General features: G+C 46.8%; 2 protein-coding genes across 3 annotated transcripts; one reads left to right on the forward strand and one right to left on the reverse strand.

Moving 5' to 3' along the window:
• The first annotated feature begins 759 nt into the window (after positions 1-759).
• On the forward strand, positions 760-1,512 carry MPC1L (mitochondrial pyruvate carrier 1 like). Its single transcript, XM_013057490.2, has one exon. It carries the CDS (start codon positions 776-778, stop codon positions 1,328-1,330), a length of 555 nt encoding a protein of 184 aa, XP_012912944.1. The 5' UTR covers positions 760-775; the 3' UTR covers positions 1,331-1,512.
• A 3,018-nt stretch (positions 1,513-4,530) lies between these two features.
• Positions 4,531-22,903, reverse strand: CUNHXorf38 (chromosome unknown CXorf38 homolog). Of its 2 annotated transcripts, XM_004754910.3 has the most exons (7): positions 22,638-22,901; positions 22,353-22,487; positions 15,634-15,753; positions 13,462-13,611; positions 12,987-13,166; positions 7,360-7,542; positions 4,531-5,856 (listed from the first exon to the last, which is right to left on the reverse strand). In XM_004754910.3, the coding sequence occupies exons 1-6, from the start codon at positions 22,851-22,853 to the stop codon at positions 7,381-7,383; spliced, it is 963 nt and encodes a 320-aa protein (XP_004754967.1). In that variant the 5' UTR covers positions 22,854-22,901; the 3' UTR covers positions 4,531-5,856; positions 7,360-7,380. The 2 variants fall into 2 exon arrangements, with proteins under 2 accessions (XP_004754967.1, XP_004754968.1); XM_004754911.3 differs by lacking the exon at positions 22,353-22,487 and having other exon boundaries at positions 22,638-22,903.
• Positions 22,904-23,359: the final 456 nt, after the last annotated feature.

Raw genomic sequence — 23,359 nt, forward strand, 5'->3', positions numbered from 1 at the left:
TAAATCCAAATTAAGGATATTCTGAAAAACCACTGACTTGTACTTTTCGCAAAAATGTCAATGTCATAAAAAGAAAAAATGCTGGGAACTCCTCTACACTAAGGAAGATTAATCTAAAAGAGGTAATTAAATGTGAATTTTGACTGGATCTCCCCTCTCCCAACAAAAAAGAAAAGAAACAGCCACAAAACTCTAAATTTTAAGTATGCACTGCATATTAAATAGTACTGTACATAAAAGTATCTGAGTGGATTATTGTACTGTGATTAAGTAGGGAAATGTCCTTGCTAAGAGCCAGATGCGGAAATGTTTAGGGGTGAAACGTCACTCTAGATGCAACACTCAGGCAAATTGTGTAAGGATTAAATTTGTGCACCTGGTTGAACGATATTGTATCACATTTAGTCCACACTGCCCACAGACCGGACAGAACAATCAGAGCTTCCCTTTGGATACGGAGGAGAAGCACACAGCTGGACACTCACCTCTCTGGGTGGCGCACGGAGCCCTGGGAGTTTTACGGTGGTCTCCGCAAAAGGGCGAGCGGAGGATGAGGCTGCCAGAGAAACAGAAATACACAAACACAGGACAGGGTTCACGCGCTGCACACTTTATGGCCGTGCTGCTCAGGCATGACGGTGAGGCCACGCCTCTTGCCCCTAAAGGCGTTATCTGACAGCAGCACGTGTCTGTCCAATGCACTTTACGGCAGTCACGGGAAGGTGCGGGGGCGTGGCTATACCTCCCGCACCACAAGCACACACGACAGCCGCACATGCTGTGTGGAGCACTTTATGGCAACCACGCAAAGGCGCGAGGTCACGGGTCCAGGCTGTGCGGAGTAGGCTCTGCATCCTACGTCATCGTGGGTTGGCTGTTATTTCTTTGGTGCTCTCATGCCTTGGAGATCATGGCGATGGTGGCAGCACTGTGGCGGAGTGCGAGGGACTATATGAAGACCAAGGAGTTCCGGAACTATCTGGCCAGCACTCACTTCTGGGGTCCCGTGGCCAACTATGGCCTTCCGCTGGCTGCCTTAAAGGACATGAACGCATCACCTGAAATCATCAGTGGCCGTATGAAAGTAGCGCTCATCTTCTACTTGATGGCCTTCATGCATTTCGCCTACCGTGTACAGCCTCGAAACCTGCTGCTGTTCGTGTGCCACAGCACCAATGTCTTGGCGCGGAGTGTGCAGCTGAGCCGCTACCTGAATTACTACTGTGGCGGAGGCGCGTCGGCGGCTGTTGGTACCACAGCTGCCATCACCCCCGATCCCACCAGCTGTCCTGTACCTGTTAGCGACCTTGACAATGATGACTCCTGTTAGGCAGCCGCCAGCCCCAACCCATTGCCCCAGAAGCGTGGTGGAGAGGGCCCGATTGAAACTTTGCAGCTTGCAAACATTGAACTGTTCTCCCTAAAGAGACCAGTGAAGTTTGGTTTTTACTCTAATAAAATTGCGAGTCTGACTGAAACCTGCAGTTTGGTTAATAAAGAAGAGAAAATAGAGCAGAACTGAAGGTGTTGAGTGTTGTTTATTTTGTGATCTGGAAATACAATGTTCTTAGGTGGGGGTAGATTGGCTGGTCTTCCTCTTCGCTGGACCTGCATTTGAGGGTTAGTTTTTACAGGGGAGGAAGAATGAATGATAGCGTTCCTGAGATGGTGTTTTGTTTCTTGTTTCGGGGTGTCCAGGTCAAATAATGCTTGGTAGCATACATGATTTTTAAAACTTGGTACAGGCACCTGCGTGGCTTAAGTCCTTAAGCGTCTGCCATCAGCTGAGGTCAAGATCCCAGGGTCCAGGGATTGAGCCCCACATTGGGCTCCCTGCTCGTGGAGAAGTCTGTTTCTCCCTCTCCCACCTCTCCCGCTTGTGTTCCCTCTCTTGCTGGGTCTCTCTCTGTCAAATAAATAAATAAAATCTAAAAAACAAAAAAACAAAAAAAACTTGGTACAGGCATTAATCTCTTTGCAGCAAAAACAAGTCGGGGGATATTGCTACTGAGGGAAATAGTTCGAAGTGGGTTTAAATGAATTCAGTGAAATCCAATTTAGGCCTTTAAAAAGTACCTATTAAGAGAACCTAGAATCTCTTGGTGATTGGATAGCAATTAAAGAATCTATGGTGGAAACAGGATAAACAAACCTGAGTTTAGTTGCTGTCAACCCTGGATTCTAGGTAAATAGAAAATAAAAATGACAAAATCACAATCGTTTCCTCTTCTTGCCTAAAAATGGGGGGAAATGGCAGTCGGTAAAACTGATAAGACTATTGCCCTGTGGCTAGCTAGGATTGGGGACGAGGGTCAACAGCATTAGCTCACAGTGTCCCCTTAGGAATCTTATGGGTGCTAAGGACTTGTCTTTTTTTTTTTTTAATATTTTATTTATTCATTGGACAGAGAGATCACAAGTAGGCAGAGAAGCAGGCAGAGAGAGGAGGAAGCAGGCTCCCCGCTGAGCTGAGAGCCCGATGTGGGGCTCAATCCCAGGACCCTGGGATCATGACCTGAGCCAAAAGCAGAGGCTTTAACCCACTGAGCCACCCAGGTGCCCCTGCTAAGGACTTGTCTTAAACCAGGTTAACATGACGTGGGGAAAGAAAAGGGTGGGGCTGTGAGTGTAAGGCCACTGTCTCTGCAGCAGAAGCTGCCTTTTAGGATTTGATGCCAAATCTGCCTCTGGAGATGCAGGGAGTTCCAGAGGGTTCTACGGGGTGAAGAGTGCTTAAACCCTACTTTTGTTAAAGATTTCGAATGCAGAGGCGCCTGGGTGGCTCAGTCGGTTAAGTGGCTGCCTTCGGCCCACTCAGGTCATGATCCCAGGGTCCTGGGATTGAGCCCTACATCGGGCTCCCTGCTCAGTGGAGAGCCTGCTTCTCCCTCTCCCTCTGTTTGCTGCCCTGCCTACTTGTGCGCTCTGTCAAATAAATAAATAGTCTTAAAAAAAAAAAATTCAAATGCAAAGGAGGGCCCCTGGTGGCGCAGTAGGTTAAGCATCTGACTCAGTTTGGGCTCAAGCTGTGATCTCAGGGTCTTGAGATCAAATCCCTCATCTCACACATAGTCTTCTATGTCGTCATCTGGGAAGTGACATACCATCACTCAGCTGTTTCCTATTGGCCACGTGAACCAACCCCAGTACGTTGTGGGAGGAAAATACAAGGGTGGGAATACTGGGAGGCAGGGATCTTTTGTGGGGGGGGAGCATCTTGGAGGCTGGCTACCACATATGGTTCTGAAATTAAATTTGTCATGCCTTTCTGAAACTCAGTATAAAGTAATAAAGCATGTCAGGTCATCACTCACCTTCCCCCAAAAGATGTCACAAAATGCTCAGTTTACAGTTGTGTGGTCATTACTAACATGCATATATCATGCAGCATGGGTTTGAGAAGCGAGCGGGAAAGAAGTCTCTGGAAGATAGTATTTTCATATTTATATAGTTCAGACTATATAATGTAGTAATAAAAACTAGTTCTTAAAGTTTCAAAATGAGTCATAACCTTTTGTCAAAATTTTTATTAAAACTTGAATTTTTCCCTTCACTACGTGAGTAGAAATTCATATATTTTTAGATCTGTCTTACAACATGTATTTTGTAATTTGAGTATATTTCAATCAAAGGCAGGTAGGTTTCTAATTAACCTGGTAAGGGAAAAGTAGGTAATAATCCCTACTGATAATTTCCCATTATTCTACATTTATAATTTAGAGGGCAAAATGATTAGAGAAAAAAATCCAAAAGATTCCAATGCCGCCAACTCTAAGGCAATGTTCCACTTACAGGATCTAATTTGTAGTATGCCCACCCAAGAGGCCTAACCCTTTGTTGCCTAGGATATTCATGTTTAAAGCCATATAAGTGATTAATACTTTAATAAAAATGAGGCTTTCAAATCATTAGGGTAACAATCACTTATAATCTCCCCAAACTATCAAATACAGTCCTTTCTGGCCTTCACAATTTAACCTGTCTACAGATCTCTTCTGCTACTTTATGAAGCCAATAACATTTTGAATTGGCAGAGCTATTTTTCCATAAGTTTTTGTTACTGACACACTTCTGTTATTACCTAGAATTCGTGTTTTATACTGAGCCTAATAAGTAACGTCCTTCTCCTTGGGTCCTCTGAGTTCCCTGGAAAAGCACAGGCTAAAATCCGAAGAATTGCCTTACCTTTGCAACCATAATGTCAAAACTCTTTCTCCTCTAATTCTTTCCACCTACTGTGTCACAGGGAGAGGAGGAGAGAGTAAATCATATTGTTGGATGGAAACCAGGCCCTTGGAGACAAAACAGCCCTGTGTGAAAGGGAGACCACCTCCTGGGCTTCTCCGGATGCTACCGCCTCCCCAGGGCCCTAGAGGTGGAGCTGACCCCCGCAAAAATGGGAGGCTACAACCTATTCCAGGGAATTTGACACATAAGTCTTATAGTTTGAATTTATATTGTTCACGTCTCTTGATTATCTTGAAATGAACAGACTGTAATTAAGAACTTTCAAAATACCAGGAGCACATGTTTGTTGAACAAATTTTATATGGGACGATGCCACAAACAGAATAGCCACATTTCTTCTAACCACCCCCCTCGACCTCAATTCCTCTCCCAGCAGTAACACAGCAAAGGAGCCTGGGACAGGCATACAACTTTCCCGACCTCTTACTGAAAAAGACAAGAGTTACAGTATACCATGCAATGCTGAACGTTCTGCTTCTGTTCCGTGTGTGTTAGAGATCCTTCTGTATCCCTCCACTGCAGCATGACGACATTCTTCTTTACAACCACAGAGTGCTCTGTGGCTTGGATGCGCTGGGATTTCACCAGTCATCTCTTGATGCCAGGCTCCCGGTGCCACTGTGAGCACCCCCCGTGTGTGCATCATGGGCCACGTGCCCAGATTCGTAGAGGAGAGGCCCTGTGCACGCTCCATTTACTTTAAAGCCCTCTCTGGACACGTCTTCCCTTTCTTCGATTTCAATGTAGTTAAATGTTGCCAGTATAACGTTTTCTGCACAGTATCTTTCATTTATCAGAGCAGACAATAAATCCAAGACGATGGCACATATAACATTGTCCATACCTTATACATCCTCACATCTGGCATCCTCTTCAGTGCCCAGCTGTGGCGGACACTTGATAAATGTTTGAGAGAGAAGGAAAAGCTAACTGGACACAAGGGATATGAGACGAAAGTGTTCATAACCCTAAGTTACTAAAGTTTGAAAGCAGGTCTTAACTTGGTTAGTGAATCAAGATTTAATTGGATCCTACCTTCCAGATGTACCTTACATCTAGAAGCTGGGAAATGTTTCAGCAATTTTCTTAGTCTGGGCATGGTTGTGAGAACAATGAAGATTCTTACTTTACTATGGAAGTTTTTTTAAAGAAATTGTGTGAAATGAACGGACAAAGAAAATGTACAATTCAAGACCCGTCAGTTAGGAACATCTGCCTTCATGCAGGGTTTACAGCATTTTATACATGCATTTTAATGTAAAAATATGCCATATATACCCCCACCCTCTGCTCACTGTCTACAGAGCACATCCTTGATGGGCAGCCGAGCAAGCGAACGATGGCTTCCTTTGGGCTTGGAGCGGAAACACTTCCTCCAAGGAGTGCGGCAGGTGGCAATTCTGTCCCTGAAGGTCCAGAAATGACCTGGCCCGGTTAAGTACTGCTGGCTTTGAAAAGGAGCAGATGGAGGGGAGGGAGGCTGATCCCATGGACCACTGCATATGACTGGACAGTGGTTTTGCAGTTGAGGAAACAAACAGGACAAAGTCAGAAGTGGAGAACTCTTGGGGTAAAGCAACAGATGAAGTTACAGATGAGTTTGTCAATCTGTGGAAAGAAAATGATGTCTCTGAATTTCTGTTAAGAATGGTGATATTTCATCCTTAAATCTCATAACAAAGGACAAGGCTTAGTTAATAGTATGACACACATTCATGTGTAAGAATAAATTGTTGGTGGATCCTTCAGTCAACAAGTATTTGTGAAGCATACGAGGGCTAGGCCCTGTGCTCGGCACTGAGAATATATAGAACTGACCAGAAAGGGCCATGATGGCCATGGGAGGTGACTTTTCCCAGGAGTGTCATACACAAGCCAGCAACTGCAGAGCTTTCCCCGACGTCCCCATCTGTGATGCTGGCTTGGGCCCTCTGCCTGCTTTGGTCAGTCAAGTCACTGTGTTCTCCAGTCCCCCGCGACCAGCCTGGGCCCACCTCCTCACCCTACCGGCCTGGCCTATCAGAAACGGGGACCAATAATTCTGTACTAACCAGAAAAGGCTAGGAAATGGCCTTTCCAGAGATTTGTTTTCTTGCCTTCTTCCAAAAAGGAAGGATTTATACCTCAACATTTATATCACAGCCCCCCCACCCCCCGCTGTCCCCTGCTGCCGCTTGGGCATCCTCCTAAAAGAGACTTTCAGGAATGGGTGTGGGGACAGGGCTTGGGTGTCATTGGGTAGAGCACTCAGTGTGACCCTTCGTGCAGGCCTGGCCAACCACAGACTTTACTGCGTGAGGCAGTTTAAAGTTTAGGACCAGAAAAGAATCTTATCTTCTGAATGGAAAACAAAAACAAAAACAAAAAACCACCCTCCCCCAAAAACCCAATGCCCCAAACCCTAAAACCCCAAAATCAAAACAAACAAATAAAACAAGAAAAACCCTGGATGACAGCAAGTTTTGGCACAGCAGCATCTAACATTTTCTGGGCAGTTACAGATAACACAACACCAAGCTTATGAATATTAAAAAAAATATTCCCAAAGAGTCAAAGAAGTCTAGGACAAACCAACAAAAATTCCTTTTCTGTCTGGGCCAGGGTACTCTGATAAGTGTTTCCTTTTGCACAGAAAAGAAAAGCTGAGATTGAAGCCATGCTGACATTCACATAACAGGCCTGATTTCTATCAGAGGGCAATCTAAAACAATAGAAAATATTTAATTTCCTTTATTTGAAAGGAAAACCATGAAACATTGGAGACAGTGATTTTAACAAATTTTTCTTATGGAAATGAACAAGTTGTTAAAAGCTAGGTATCACTGGCATTGTTTTAGAGCTGACAGGCTTTTTGATGAAGTCAGAAAGTTGATCTACTTAAGACTAGACCAGTGACTCCAGGTATATTGGACTAAACAAAGCTGACAGGGACATTATGTTGAATTACTTCACAGATGTGAGAACCACCAATTAGAGCACAGAGCTCAGTGTCCTTTCTTTCAAATAATAAGGACACGGGGAAACTTCAGGTTAGACCAAACTGTGTGTTCATCACCGCCTTACATAAGAGAACAGGCATCAGGGTGATGAGGTTATTTTGTCCTTACTTACCGTCACATGCAGGAAATCACCTCAGGCCTTCCCTTCAGGTGTCTGGGCCCCAGGTTCCTTGGAATCTGGAGTTTGGTGCTGTAGATGGAGGCTGTCTAGCTTCTGCAGATCTCCTATAAGACCACTTCTAAGATCCTTATTGTTTCTCAGAAATTCTTTTACCACTTGCAGTCGGTTTAAGATCTGCAAGAGGAAATCATATGATGTACGGCTTAGATCATTTAATAGCAGGCTTGTAATTCAGATGGAAAACTTACTAGGTCCGAGACTGGCTCCTTTTCACGTGTCCGCCAATAGTTGGTTCTGGGGCCACACAAGGGGTTGTTTGTTTGTCTCCTCAATTTTTTTTGCTTTTTAAAGGCTAATATCCAAAATAGATGAGGAACTCGTACAACCCAATAGCCAAAAAACTCCAAATAATCCAATTAAAAATAGACAAAGGACCTAAATAGACATTTTTCCAAAGAAGATGTATTATTGGCCAACAGGTACATGAAAAGGTGCTTGACATTGCTCCTCATCAGGGAAACATAAATCAAAACCATGATGAGGGGACACCTGCGAGGCTCAGTCGTTAAGTGTCTGCCTTCGGCTCAGGTCATGATTCCCAGGGTCCTGGGATTGAGCCCTGCATCAGGCTCCTTGTTCAGTGGGGAGACTACTCCTCCTTCTCTCATTTCTCCTGCTTGTGTTCCCTCTCTCTCTGTGTCTAATAAATAAATGAAATCTTAAAAAAGAATAAAGAAAAACAACCACAATGTGATCTCACCACATGCCTGTTAGAATGGCCGTCACTGAAAAGATAAGAGATAACCAACATTGGAGAGGAGGTAGAGAAAAGGGAACCCTTGTGAACTATTGGTGGAATGTAAATTAGTGCAGCCAGTGTGGCAAACAGTACGGAGGCGCCTCAAAAAATTAAAAATAGAGCTACCCCATGATCCAGCAGTTCCACTTCTGGGAAGATATCTGAAGGAAACGGAAACACCATGTCGAAGAGATGATGTGCACCCCTGAATTCATAAGCAGCATTATTTACAACAGCTAAGACATGAAAACAACCTAAGTAACCACTGAGAGATGAATGGGTAACAAAGATGTGGTATATATATACAATGGGATATTTCTCGGCCATAAAAAGAAGGAAATTCCACCATTTGTGGTAACATGTAGGTCGGGTCATCATGTCGTATACCCTAAACTTATGTAATGCTGCATGTCAATTACATCTCAATAAAAATGGAAAAAATTTTGTAAATTCTTTTTTGCTTTAAAACCTCCTACATTTGTAGGAAAGGCCTATATAGCTACCCCATCTCTATATGTGTATATACACACATTTGCATATATATATATATATATATATATATATGTTCATATAAAAACAAAATAAGGGGCGTGTGGGTGGCTTATTCAGTTGGGCAGTCAACTCTTGATTTTGGCTCTGGTCATGATCTCAGGGTTGTGGGATAGAGCCCCGCGACAGGCTCTGTGCTCAGAGTGGGGTCCGCTTGAGGTTCTCTCCCTTTCTCTCCCTCTGCCCCTCCTCCCACTCATGCATGCTCTTTTACTCTCAAATAAATAAAATCTTTTAAAAAATAAAATAAAATGAAGCCCTTTCGTTTGGAATTTGTACCTGCACATTTATTACTATTACATATATGTATACTTATTACTATTAAATATTTATAAAATATACATGTTTTAATAGTAATAAATATACAGGTACAAAATTCAAAATGAACACATTGGAACAAGGTAAAAAGTCAGTTTGACACAGTCAAAACAAACTTTTTAAATTAAGAATGGGGAAGGCTTATGCACGTTTATAGGTAAAGGGAGAAGAGGAAATAGAGGTAGAAAAACAGAAAGTCTGGAAAAATTAAGGAATATAGTCAGACAGACTTGGATTGTGAAGCCCAGCTTTACCACTTAACCAGCTTTGTGACTCTGGGCCAGACACCTGATCTCTCTGAGCTTCCTTGCACGTATGCAAATGGAGGACAATGATACCAACGCTGCCTAGGATTCTTAAAAGGTCTAGAAATAATCTACTTCAAGCGCTTAGCGTCGCTTCAGGTATATCCTTTCCTTTCTATGGTCATTCCACAAATATTTATCCAGATCCAGTCTACTGCATGCTATGCACTGCTCCAGGCAAAAGATGCTTAGCACCTCCATTCCTCCAAACTCTTGGGCTTGTCTTGCACGTGTCTCTGTGCCCCTTCTCACCACCCCACGTGGGCTTTGAAGCCAGTATGGGCGACAGCCTCCTCCCAGCTCTCCCCACTCCTGGCCGCCCTGGGCTCAAGAGGGAAAGACTCTGCCCTTCCAATGGCTAACAAGCCACCCACACTTGCTTCTTCCACCTTCCCTTCTTTACCCCTGCCTGAAGGCCCTTCCTCCAGGTGTGCACCTGCCTAATCCTCCGCAAGCATCCCCCCAACCAGAACACAACCTGCCCCTCAGCCCCAGGGGCCCCAGCCGATTGGGCTAAGTCCTGATCGCCCAGACTGTGCTCCACATAGTACTTCTAATGCTTAGAAGCAGCGCATACATACAACGTTGACTGTTTACTGCCTCCCCCTACCGGGGTCTTTGTTTTGTTCACTGACACACACCAAGCTTCCAGAACAGGGCCTGGCACATGGGAGGCACATGGTCTGTAACTATTTTTGAAATGTCATAAATGAAGGGTCATTTCCATCCCTCCTCCCCACTGCTCAAGGCTCCCCAGGGATCTCTGTGGAGATGGTCCCCCCCCACCCCGATTTTAAGAAATCACTAATGATTTTAAAGAATGCACAAATTCCTTACATGTTTCTCAGCTGCCTACTGTGCTTGCCATGCTTTTGCTGAATGGCTAAACTTGCTGGACCCTAATAGAGCCCTGAGGGCTGGCAGAGCACGATGGAGGGGTCTTGGGTGGTGGCCAGAGGCTGCTGCGGATGGGCCCATGGTGGGCACACAGCATAGGTGTCCCAAGGGGCCTAAGCAGCTGCTGCTCCCACTTGGCTTTGGAGTGGAATGAATCTCGCAGGCACAGAGAGTGGATTTTAAGGGGAACCCCTTTTTAGAATGCTAGACATCATGGAGGTTCGTCAACTCAACAGAACGGGACGGTAATGAGCTCTGTCTGCTCGGCAGTCCCTGGCACCCCCAGGCTCCGTGATGCCCTGCCTGGAAACCGTCACAGTGAATTACCACCATGAACCTTTTTTCTCAAGTTGGCTTTCCAAAGTTAGCCATGCTGGTTTCACGAACACTAGAAACAGGTCTTGTGAAACAGTCACCAAAAAAGCCCGTGGTCCTACTATAACCATGGTGTTTCTAAATTCCTGGATGCCTGGTTTTTCATCTTTTAGCATTTCAAATGAGAAGGCACCTTACCGCTGATAGTGTCTTACAATAAACTGGCAGTGGTTTTTTTCGATTGTTTGTTTCTTTCTTAGAAGTAACTGGATTCATGCTGTCTTACAGTTCATGGCACTTGCAATTCAATGGAATTTGGTTTATCAAATCCTCTGACTGTGGAGACTAACCCTAAAGTACACGGATGCCAATATATGGTACCGAACCTTCCAGAAGAGAGCGGTTCCACAGGCTGTGGAAAGCCAACTTTCAACTTCTTCGAGATAATAGGCCACTCAATCCTAACTTACATTTTGATCAATTGAAATAACAAGAGGGATGCCATAGTCTACTGAACAGAAAGCATGAGAAATGAGAATTTATCAGTGCTATCTAGAGACTCTGGGGACCCAGAGGACAAACCCACTCACCTCAATTTCCTGTTCGTGAAACAAAGATAATGAGGGTCAGAATTTACAGTAGCTAGCTCCTCGGAGATAGGGGAGCTGCAGGGCTGCAATGCAGAAAGGCATAGAACCAGGCAGCGAGACCCAGGCCTGCCCTCACTTGCCAGCCGTCTGGCCTGGCATCTGTCAGCGCCTGTCCTTGCGGTTGCTGCCTCCCGTGGTAAACAGGGGGATCTGGGCCCTGCCAGGTTCCCTGCCAGCTCTGAACTTAAACAGACTCCTGGCTTGAGTGCGCCACTATGGACGCATTTTGTTGTTCGGTACACAAACAGAAAAAAAGAACTACGGCTCCCTCAAGAGAGAAGACGGAGTTATTGACGCCTCTGGGGCCTTAAGCCTGATGGTCCCCCCTCCCCCACCAGGTTGTCTCCTGTTCCCCGAGGCTTCTAACAGAAGCCGCAGAAACAAAACTGGGGCTGGTTCTAACCATGTTTTAAAATAAAGTCAGATAAAACACACGGATTTAGAGAACAGAAGACGTAACCATCTTTTTCATTTCTGTACATGCCTATGGTGTGCTCGGGTGGGAGCATCCAAAAACCAGTGGTTTTCAATCCCTCTACTAAAGGAACTCACCAAGTTGAATGAATGAAGCATCTAGGTCAAGGTCAAAATGGTTAATAGAGGCCTATGGGGCAGTGAGGAGCAAGGCTTAATAAATGAAACACACACTTTGTATTAAATACACACTCTGTCTTTAAAGAGGTAAGCAGCAAAACCCCTTTCCTTGACAGGTAGAATGGAGAAGTAAAATGATTTGTCTAAGATCTCCTGGTGATTTAGAACTCCAATCTAGCAAGTATTGGAATATGTCTGAACTTTCCTAGTACAATTCTACTATTGGTCACTTTTTTTGTACCTTGTGTGTAACAAAGGGGATTCATTTGTCCTGTATTCCCTAGCAGGACTTAAGACCATCATCAACTTGCCATGTCCTAAGCTGGAAACCTTGCCGATCCTTTAACTTCTCCTTCCCCATCTTCTTCCAGCCCCATGCCACATTCCAAGTAATCTAAGCAGCCACTAAGAGCCATCAGCTCTGCCCAAGTAATGCCTCCAGAATCTGGCCCCTTTGCTGCCCCTCTAGTTTTTTTCCATTCTCAAAGGGCTGTGACAGCCCCCTGCTAGCCTCCTGCCTGCAACTACCGCGAGTTAACTTTCTACAAGCCACAGCAGATCTATCCGATTTACTCGTTCTTGCTTAAAGACACCTGTTGGCTCCCCACTGCTTTTTGGGAACAAGGCCCAAGCCCCTTGAACAGCAGAGCAAGCCTTTCAAAATATGGCTCCAAGCTCACCTGACTGCCCTCGCTTTGGACCGTCCCTCCTACACCTGCCTTGTCACCACTCATGCCCCACTGTTCTTGTAGACATCTGCCAGTGCTGCCAGCTCCTTCGGCCAGCAGCACCCTTCTGCTCTTGCCAGTCTGCCACACTCTTGTGTGATTCTGCTAGTTCCAGCTCAACAGCACCTTCTTGGCAAAGTCTTTTTCTTGTAACCATCCCCTGACCTGCTGAGAACGCCTGGAGCCTTTTGTTCAGAACCCTGCTGTATCCCTTACCACATTGGTCCACTCTGTGCACACACTGGGCACTCGACTGTTGGCTGACCGAGTGAAAATATTTGTGGCGAAGTAATATTGGTCTGTGCCAAAAGCATACTCATTTCCGGAAGCGATCTGACTTCTAAATCAGAAACATAGCTGGAAGTCTGCCAAAAGGAGAGACTTTTCCTCCCCGGTGCCTTTCTTTGTATTGTTTACTCACACCGAGCGGATGATACTTTTTTTTTTTTTTTTTTTTTTTTACCTCTTCAGGCAAGACGTCTTGTTCTTGTGCTTGAAGATAGATTTCTTGAAGTTTTTCCTTTAGTAATTCCATCTCTATTTCGTTGACTTGACTCTCACTCAGATAAACTCCTGTTTCGTATTCACACCCATCGCGCTGATCTTCGTCAGGAATGTGAACAGCCCAGTCAGATGTCAGCAGCTGTTGGATTACCAAACAGATGTGTGAATGATGGAATGGAAAAGATGCTCCACCGGGTTGCTCAAAGAACTTGTAACTAAACATCTTTGACTGGATCCACTTTAGCAATACCCTGTGACCAGAGATAAGCTTCTCAAGCCCAGCACAATTCTGGATTTCGTATCAGCATCTCTCCCCCTGCTCACATTCTATAATGTCATTTAAATCTAAGAAACTCTAAATTCTAAATGAGAGACTGCAGTTGCCTTTTCCCCCTTAATTCTTTAGGACAAAAACTATTAAATCTGATTTTTACCTGTTCTATTCTGGTGTATGTTGCCACAATCTCTGGAATATTCTTGAATTCATTCAGGAAATTTTGGATCTTCATCTGAAAATCTCGAAGCCAAAGAGAAGACACTTTCATCTCTGAAGAATGCATGATTTCGTTACGACACTTAATCACCTACCGAAAGGCCAAAAAAAAAAAAAAAAAAAAAGGACAGAAGGTTTCAAAGTCAAATAACAGAGTAAATGGAGATTTTGTAGTTCCGAAGTAAAATTACAGGGCTGCCTGGGTAAGCCCAGTTAAATGTTTGGCTTCAGCTCAGGTCATGATCCCAGGGTCCAGGGATGAAGTGCCACATTGGGCTCCCTGCTTAGCAGGGAGCCTGCTTCTCCTTCTCCCTCTGCCCCTCCCCCTGCTGTGCTCAACTCTTGTTCTCTCTCTCAAATAAATAAATAAATAAATAAAGTCTTTATTTTTTAAAATCATTTTTAAAAAGATTTTATTTATTTATTTGACAGAGAGAGGAATCACAAGTAGGCAGAGAGGCTGGCAGAGGGAGAGGGGAAAGCAGGCTCCCCGCTGAGCAGAGAGCCCGATGCGGGTCTCGAGCCCAGGACTCTGAGATCATGACCTGAGCAGAAGGAAGAGGTCCAACCCACTGAGCCATCCATGTGCCCAATAAATAAATTCTTTAAAAAGGGGGGGGGCGCCTGGGTGGATCACTGAGTTAAAGCCTCTGCCTTGAGACCCTGCCTCATGATCTCAGGGTCCTGGGATGGAGCCCCGAATCGGGCTCTCTGCTCAGCAGGGAGCCTACTTCCCCCTCTTTCTCTGCCTACTTGTGATCTCTGTCTGTCAAATAAATAAATAAAATCTTAAAAAAAAAAGCTATGTCACATAACATATGTCAAGTGGAATAAAAAAAAAGAAAAGAAAATAAAAATGATAGGAAGGCTTTGTTAATTACAAAATCCACAAGTGAGGCGTGTAGGTGCTACCAGGGCTTGAGGGGATGTTCAACCACCTGCTACCTAGGAGTCATTGGAATCAGAAATACAAAGAAGCCTACAACTACAATTAGCCTTGAAATCTTGTGACTGGCTGGTTATCTCTTACACAATCCCCAAATCTCTTAACTTAAAACCACCTGCCAAAAAGCAAGAATATTGGTTTCTGGCTTCTGGGTACACCCAAAGCTGAAGCAGACAATGCGAAAATCTTGTAAATATTGTTGGAACTCCAGGAAGCTGGGTCAAGGGGTTAAATATGTATCATGGAGCTTGAACTCACAACCCCAAGATCAAGAGCTGAGCTGAAAGCAAGAGTCAGAAGCTTAACCAACTGAGCCACCCAGGCACCCCATGTTTCATTTATTAATATATAATTCACACAAAGTCTTCCACATTCTTAGTTAAAAGATACAAAGGGGTCAACCTGGTACTGTGAATTTTTTGCCTCTGCTGAAAGCATGCAAGATTCTCAGTCCTTTCCACTGCTGGCATGCCAGCAAAATATACATGCATTTTCTCTGCATATTATATATCATCCAGGTATGCTATATATGCTTTTTGATGACCCTCAAAGAAATAAACGTGCAAGAGCTGTTCTCTGGTGTAACAGAGAAAGTCTAAATCCCCCAGAGAAAGCCTAAATCCATCGTTATCTCTTCTGACATTGTCCATTAGTGTTTATGCTTCCTTCAGTCCCGTGTGCCTTGGTCTTGCAACTATAGCCAAAGAAATTCAGAAGGGCAGGATTCAAATGTTGGCATATCATGGACAGGGTGGTGCACTGCTCTTCTATTTTTTTTTTTTTTAAAATATGGAATACTTTGCTTCTGTTTATGGCAGACCACGGAAGAGAAATCTGTGGTTTATCTATTTTGGCAGCAAACAGTATAAGATCAAGGTCCTGGGAAACCTCAGTGAGGGAGAACTAAGGGGTCCGTCTCCTACCTGCATTTGCATGGGGCTTCTCGGACATAGAGAAGGTGCATGCGCTGTGAGCCCCGCTAGCCCACTTTGCGACGCCAACCTTGAACCAAAGCCTAACATTCCTTGCACACCGCTGTTTCGGGGAGAGCCTGTGTGCTATGTGTGCATGGCTGCTTTGGCACCACAGGGTGCGTCTCTCAGCTGGTCTTCACAGTACCCACCCGACCGACTCTCACTGTGTGGTTTTAAATCTGCCGGCTCTTACCTCGGTGACTTTCTTTCGATCAACGGTGAAGTGATCGCAGGAGTTGATGAGACTTAAAAGAGCAACCGCATCACATTCCTCGGGGCCGGTTTTGTCTGCCAGTCCTCGGGGCATGAAAGCCTACAGTAGGGGAGGCACAAGGGACACCTGAGTCTCCTCCAACCCTAAGAGCTAGCGGGGACAGGTGTTATTTGCCCGCTTCCCAAATGATGACCGAAATTCTCTTACTGAGGTTTCGAGGTTGAGCCTCATGAGTCCAAAACGCAAGTTCGGGAACCAGTGTCAGAGCTAAGCCTTGGCCAAGGGCGGTAGCCAAAGGGCTGCTCTGCCTGTCCCTCTGCTATACGGAAATACTTTAAACACTGGACAGAACTGGTTTCCTGTCCTTTCCTAACGGTATATAAGCAGGCTACATGGGTAGGAGGCACTGAAGTTTCAGTGGCTGAGTTGTGGAGAACATTTGAAATTTAAAAATAAGTTACTCCCAAGTGGGCACTTTAGGCGCCTGGGTGACTCAGTTGGTTAAGTGTCTGCCTTCGACTCAGGTCAGGATCCCAGAGTCCTGGGATCGAGTCCCTCAGATCAGGCTCCCTGCTCAGTGGGGAATCTGCTTCTCCTTCTCCCACTGCCCTTTCCCCTGCTCGTACTCTCTCTCAAATAAATAAATAAAATCTTTAAAAAAAAAATAAAGATGACTTGAGCAAGTTCATACGGTAGCATAAAGTTAAGAGCCTGGGCTTGGCAGTGCGACACAGCTGGATTCAAATCTCAGGTCTGCCACTTGCCAACTGAGTGACCCTGGGCAAGTTACTTACCCTCAGATTCCTCATCAGTAAGTAGAGGATAAGTGTCTGAAGCTGCCTCGAAGGGCATTGCGAGAATTAAATGAGTTAATGCAGGGGAAGCACTTGCGCGGTGCCTGGCACGTGCTAAACCAACAGGCTGTAATGTTGGCAATTACCGTGTTGATGATGCAAGGCGAGCATGACCTCCCCAGAAGTTACAGATGGAATCCTAGGGTTTGAGATGCTCGATATACCAGAAGGGCCTTGTTCTGGCATGATCTTGCCTTTTGTGGGATTTTAGGGCATGGACCCCAGAGTGGTGTCACTGCAAGTCTTGGGTATGTTTCTTTCCTGAAAAGTCCCAACTTTACACCTGAGTGCAACCACTTCGCCAAGCTCAGAAGCTCACCAGTACATTCCTGCCAAGGGACTAGAAAAGATGACAGACTGCTTGCAGTAAGAACTCTAAATAAGGAGACCTGCTCCCTTGAAAAGAAATCCATCGCAGCAGGCAAGCAACAGCATTGCTCCCTACAGTACTGCTTATAATGGGATTCCAACATGGGCTTGCGGTTGGGGGCCCACACATGCCAAGGAGAGTCAGGGCTACGTTCCTCACCGTGCTGGAATCCTCCACTGGAACCTCCCATAATTAAGAACTCTGTAGGGCGGCACCTGGGTGGCTCAGTGGGTTAAGCCGCTGCCTTCGGCTCAGGTCATGATCTCAGGGTCCTGGGATCGAGTCCTGCATCGGGCTCTCTGCTCAGCAGGGAGCCTGCTTCCCTCTCTCTCTCTCTCTGCCTGCCTCTCCATCTACTTGTGATCTCTCTCTGTCAAATAAATAAAATCCTTAAAAAAAAAAAAAAAAAAAGAACTCTGTAGGGACGCCTGGGTGGCTCAGTCAGTTAAGCATCTGCCTTCGGCTCAGGTCATGATCCCAGGGTTCTGGGATCAAGCCCCGCGTTGGGCTCTCTGCTCAGCATGAAGCCTGCTTCTCCCTCTCCCTTTGCCCCCTCTTGCTCTCTTGAACGCTCTCTCAAATAAGTAACATCTTAAAAAAAACAAACTTTGTATGCCCTCTATGACCCATATCCGAAGGTACAGTAGCCAGTAACATCACTCTTTCCACATCTTAACAGCCACTGACATGCTGAACCTCTGAAAGTTTATGATGCGTGCTATGATTTATTTTTAAAATATTTTATTTATCTCTTTATTTATTTAGAGGGAGCATACCAGCAGGGGGAGAGGCAGAGGGAGAGAGAATCCCAAGCAGACTCTGCGCTGAGCACAGAGCCTGACACGGGGTTTGAGCCCATGACTGGAAGATAATGACCTGAGCTGAAATCAAGAGTTAGAAGCCCAATCTACTGAGCCACCCAGGCGCTTGTGGATGCTATGATGTTAACACAGAAGGTAACTCGTGTATCAGAGCTAAACTAGGGCAAAAAAATTGAAGGAAAAATTTTTTTTTTTACCTCCTCTCCTGCTGGGAGGATGGTCCCCAAGTTAGAGGGGATCTTAGGTGTCTCAAAGCCAGGCATAATTTTTCTTCTCCATGACACGGTATGTCCTGCCTGACATTTTCTCACCAACATAGACCTGTATTTTCTACATTCATGTTTTTTATTCTCATCATTATTCCCTTTCTTCCAAATTAGAAGCTGACAGGGGCTCTGTTGTCTCTGGGCCACCGAAAGGAGTTTCTTAAAATGGTATCACATGCCATTTTGTATGTGTTCTGTATGTCAAATGCACAGTGGTGGGAAATGCGTGGTACTCCCTCCCCCTCCCCTCCCCTGCCTTTTCAGTGAGTAGGAGACGAGGTTGCAGAATCCAGCAGGGGCTGGATCACGCTGGGCTTCACTGGCCCTCGAAAGGAGTTTGCAGTTTATTCTAAGGACGTCAGGAAGCCATCCAGGGGTTTTAGGCAAGGGAAGAAAGTGATCTGATTCCCTCTCTTGAAGACCACACATTCTGCTGTGGGGAGAAGTACCCAGAGCAGCAGCAGAGGCGGCCAGGTGGGGGGCTGCAGCCAGCAGGAGGCAGGAGGCAGAGAGAAGGAACTAGCTTGCAGGTATAAACAAGGGGGGAATGACCAGGACAGAGGGAGGGTGGTAGCAGGTTGTGGCTGCTGGGGCCTGGCCACGGGGTTGGGGGTTAGAGATGAATCCTGCTTGAGGAGGAGGGAGGGAGTATGGCAAGGGGTGGAGCATGCTGCTGGACAGGGACACCTGGAGCTCAGAAGAGAGGGCAGGGCTGGGGAGACAAATCGGGGGGCCATCAGCATGAGTACAGTATTGAACGGTGAACTCCACGGGCCGGGGCAGTATCGCCAGAAGAAGGGGACAGAAGAGGCCTGAGAAAGGCGGGTTGGGGATGGGAAGGAGGCTGAGGAGGAGCCAGGGAGCTAGGAGGAAACTCGTGGGGGACAGTGACGTCACCAAGTCATGAGTGCTTCAAGAAGCAGGGCCAGTTGTGCCAAATGCCTGAGAGGAGAGAAAGATGAGGCTGGAGAACTGAAGGTCAAACGTGCCCGACAAGGCAGATGCAGAGGGCTGGTAGGGCCAGGGGCCAGGCTGGAATGGCTTAAAGAGTCACGGGCAGCTGAGGAATAGAGCGCAGGCACAAAGCCCTTTCTAAGAAGCTCCACTGGGTATGCTTACGGGAGGCAAATACAGAAATGTGGGGAGAGAGCTGGAGGGAATGGCTCAAGGGAAGCTTTTCTTTTTATAATTTATTTATTTAAAAGATTTATTTATTTATTTGACAGACAGAGATCACAAGTAGGCAGAGAGGCAGACAGAGAGAGAGGAGGAAGCAGGCTCCCCCGCTGAGCAGAGAGCCCGATGAGGGGCTCCATCCCAGGACCCTGGGATCATGACCTGAGCCGAAAGCAGAGGCTTTAACCCACTGAGCCACCCAGGCGCCCGGGGAAGCTTTTCTTTTTAAATTTTGTTTTCCAAATATTTATTCAAGTGTTTTTTTAAAGATTTTTTTTTTTTTTTTTTTTTTTTTTTATCAGAGGGAGAGAGAGGGAGAGAGCGAGCACAGGCAGACAGAATGGCAGGCAGAGGCAGAGGGAGAAGCAGGCTCCCCACTGAGCAAGGAGCCCGATGCGGGACTTGATCCCAGGACGCTGGGACCATGACCTGAGCCGAAGGCAGCTGCCCAACCAACTGAGCCACCCAGGCGTCCCATATTCAAGTGTTTTTTTAAACAGCTTTATTTATTTATTTTTTTATATCAAAGTACTCCCTCCTTGAGAGAGACACTTTTCTTTCTTTCTTTTTCTTTTTTTTTTTAAAGATTTTATTTATTTATTTGACAGAGATCACAAGTAGGCAGAGAAGCAGGCGCGTGGTGGGGGAAGCAGGCTCCCTGCTGAGCAGAGGACCCCCCCCCCACAATTCGGGGCTCGATCCCAGGACCCTGGGATCATGACCTGAGCCAAAATCAGAGGCTTTAACCCACTGAGCCACCCAGGTGCCCCTAAACAGCTTTATTGATATAATGCACATATCATATAATTCACACCTTTGAAGCACATAAGTTTTTTTGTTTTTGTTTTTTTAAAGATTGTATTTATTTATTTGACAGACAGAGACCACAAGCAGGCAGAGAAGCAGGCAGAGAGAGAGGAGGAAGCAGGCTCCTGGCCAAGCAGACAGCCTGATTCGGGGTTCGATCCCAGGACCCCAGGATCATGATCTGAGCCGAAGGCAGAGGCTTTACCAACTGAGCCACCCAGGTGCCCTCCTCCAGGGAGAGGGAGAAAGAATCCCAGGCAGACTCTCCAGTGAGCTTGGAGCCCGATGCAGGGCTCCATCCCAGCACCCTGAGATCACCACCTGAGCCAAAATCAAGAGTCAGATGCCCAAATGACTGAGCCACCCAGGCACCCCAGTTCATCACTTTTTATGGCTAAATGACATTTCATTGTATGGACAGGCCACAGTTTGCTCATCCATTCATCAACTGATGGACATTTGTGTGGTTTCCACCTCTGGCTGTTATGTTATGAATAGTGCTGCTGTGAACACTCATGCCCAGGTTCTTGTGTGGATGTGCATTTTTTTTTTTTTTAAGATTTTTATTTATTTGTCAGAGAGAGAGCGAGTGAGAGCGAGCACAGGCAGACAGAGTGGCAGGCAGAGTCAGAGGGAGAAGCAGGCTCCCTGCAGAGCAAGGAGCCCGATGCGGGACTCGATCCCAGGACGCTGGGATCATGACCTGAGCCGAAGGCAGCTGCTTAACCAACTGAGCCACCCAGGCGTCCCTGGATGTGCATTTTCATCTCATTGCGTACAAACCTAGAAGTGGTACTGCTAGGTCATATAGTAACCCTGTGTTTAATCCTGTGTTTTTTAAAAAAATTAAATAAACAGAGGTAACATTAAAGCTATCTGTAGGGTGGTGGGAATAAGCTGGGAGGTAGACAGAATGGATATCTGAGGTCTGAAAGTCCACAGGCAGGTGGGAGGGGATATGGCCCGAGGTACAAGTGAAGGGCCAAAGTGGTGAGAAGAGAGATGCCCTTCCTCCTTTGTGCCAGAAGGAAGATGATGGTGCACAGGGAGTAGGTTCGCAGGTCTGGTAAAAAGATGAGGAAGCACAAATCTGGGGGCATCCATCAACTCTTAAGAAAAATTGCACAAAGTCAGTAGCTGGCAGTGAGAGTGGAGGAATGGGAGCTTGGTGAGGGAAAGGCAGCAACAACTGTCGGCAGGAACAGGAGCCCTATACAGAGCCATGGCCAGACCACGGGAGCTCATGATCAAGAACTAAAAGTGAAACCATTCTGCTCCCTTGTGAGATTCTCCCCCTGAGCACAAGTAGATGATGGTGTCATCGGGACTGCTGTTGAGCCATGCAAGTTCAGAGGAAGGAGAATAAAAGGAGGATGTGATTGAAGAATATAAACACTGGGGTTGGACTAGAAGGTCTGTTAGTGACAGCAACAAAAAGGGGCATGAGCAGGTCACACGGGCTTCAAGAGGACTCCAAGGGTATGAAAGCAGCAACAAAGACCAAATAGGTGAGGGACAGTCACAGTGAAGAGCAGAATTTTAAGTTTCTCTTTTCTAAGTAAAAGTAAAAGTTGGCAATTCTGTGGTGTGTCAACAACAAAAAAAAATTGGGAAGAGGGTGTAAATATGGTGGGTTTACGGGTTCAGGTTAGCCATGAGTCTGTGGCCACTGATCAAGTCCAACTTCCTCATCTTTGAGGTTAGGGAACAGAGCCTGGCGTAAGGACATGCAACAGCAGCAGAGCAGGGACTCTGATCCCTGCTTCCCAGGCACTAAGTCTGTGCCTGTGGCTAATCAGCACATAGAGGGACTACAAAAGTTAATTTGTGTTAGGGGCTGACTTTGCCCTGCCCCACCCCACTCCTTACTGGGCTTCTGGAAAACATTAAAAAAAAAAAAAAAATCCCCAATTGGCCCAACTGGCAAGTCACAGAGCCAAGCTCTAAGTCTTCTCTCTGGCTGCCCACTCCACCCAACCTCCCCAAGGTTTTATTCCTTACCTGGCCACTTAAAGTCCATTCTGTTTCAGCCCTAACTTCCCTTGGCTTCCTCTGCCATCCTGATGGCACCATACAGCCAAAATGAGCTACTCAGGGAGCCTACACTCAAAAACGCCTTACTGTCTCTCCCTCTGGACCTGTGTTCAGGATGCTCGCTCTACATCTTGCCTCAGCGTCTCAAGCAGGGGTGGCAAACTTGAATGTCTTGTTACCAGAAAGGTAAAAGGAAGCTTCTACTTCGCTAAGCTAGATCGGATCCTGTACAGCAGCTCTGAACTGCTTGGACACTAAATCCTAGATCAAACACCCATTCCTCTATCTTTGCATTTGTTTATGGGGCTCTGGGCTCCAGGTGACCGGCTACCTGGTGGCTCATCTCCTACCCTCTCAAGCAGGTGCTTACCTTGGCCACCTCCCAGGCGTCGACGGGCCAGCGGCCCGGCCGGCAGTTTCCCCAGTGGACGTCTCCATTCCTGTTGGTGTGGTGTTTCAAAATCTCCCGTTTCCACTCTGCGCAAACCTGACACTGAGGCTGAAACTACAGGGGGCGGCGGTAAGAAGGGGCCCATGAGGGAGGGGCGGCGTTTTGGGCAAGTAGCCGGGTCGTTGCGGTCTGCCCTGCCCCAGGAAGGGCTCGGGACCCTAAGCTCGGGGACCGGGACGGGGGCCAGGGGGGCCAGGGGCTCACCTGGCGGGCGCGCGGGCTACACCGAGAGCCGCTGCGGCAGGCGGCGCGGGGGCCCAGGCTGGGAGCTGCGGCGAGCAGGCCGCGGTGGAAGGCAAGCACCTCGCGGGAGACGAAGCCCTGTAGGCAGCCGCGCAGCAGCAGCAGGCAGTGGCCCGCCTTCACCCAGTTCTTGTACTCCGCGCAGTTGAGACGCGCGGCCAGTTCAGCCAGCACCATTTCCCGTTGGGGCCCGGGGGCGAGGGGCGGGGCGGGCGGCAGTGCGCAGGCGCGGAAGCCTGGGCGGTGCCGCCGCCGGGGCTCCGCCCAGAGCCCGCCCTCACGTGCACGGCGAAGGAGCCAGAGCTCGCGCGGCGCCCAGGATCCCGGGGCGGAGCCTTATGTCTTAAAGGGTAGGCCTGCTCCATCCCCGTGTTAGGTGACAGCAGATGTGTGATGCTTGCCTAAAGAGCTTGTACTCGAAACTTACGCCCTCTTGTCTGTTCCCCCAAACCGAGACCCTGCCAGTCCCCGATTCGACCGCCTCTCCTAATGTCTGTGCTCTTTTATTGTAGAAATACAGAAGATGCTCAAGGCACACTTTTTGAATTACATATGTTCCTTGCATTATACAAGTCTATAGTTTTAGTTCCTAGGCCCAATAGATTGGCTGTATCAAGTAAGGGCATTAGTTCAGTGTGACTGCTGGCTACCTGCATCACGCATCTACCCTGCGTCTGCTGGGT

This window comes from Mustela putorius, unplaced genomic scaffold, assembly GCF_011764305.1.
Source record: "Mustela putorius furo isolate JIRA1106 unplaced genomic scaffold, ASM1176430v1.1 tig00003836_pilon_pilon_pilon, whole genome shotgun sequence".
NCBI lineage: Eukaryota > Metazoa > Chordata > Mammalia > Carnivora > Mustelidae > Mustela > Mustela putorius.

Bases quoted from the DNA above. Each gene is read 5' to 3' on its own strand.
- MPC1L (XM_013057490.2), top strand. From the start codon at position 776: ATGCTGTGTGGAGCACTTTATGGCAACCACGCAAAGGCGCGAGGTCAC.
- CUNHXorf38 (XM_004754910.3), bottom strand. From the start codon at position 22,853: ATGGTGCTGGCTGAACTGGCCGCGCGTCTCAACTGCGCGGAGTACAAG. The intron at 13,612-15,633 runs GTAAGAGCCGGC...GCCTTTCGGTAG, and splicing joins ATCGAAAGAAAGTCACCGAG to GTGATTAAGTGTCGTAACGA. The intron at 7,543-12,986 runs GTAAAAAAAAAA...TTCCTCTTGCAG, and splicing joins AAGACGTCTTGCCTGAAGAG to ATCTTAAACCGACTGCAAGT.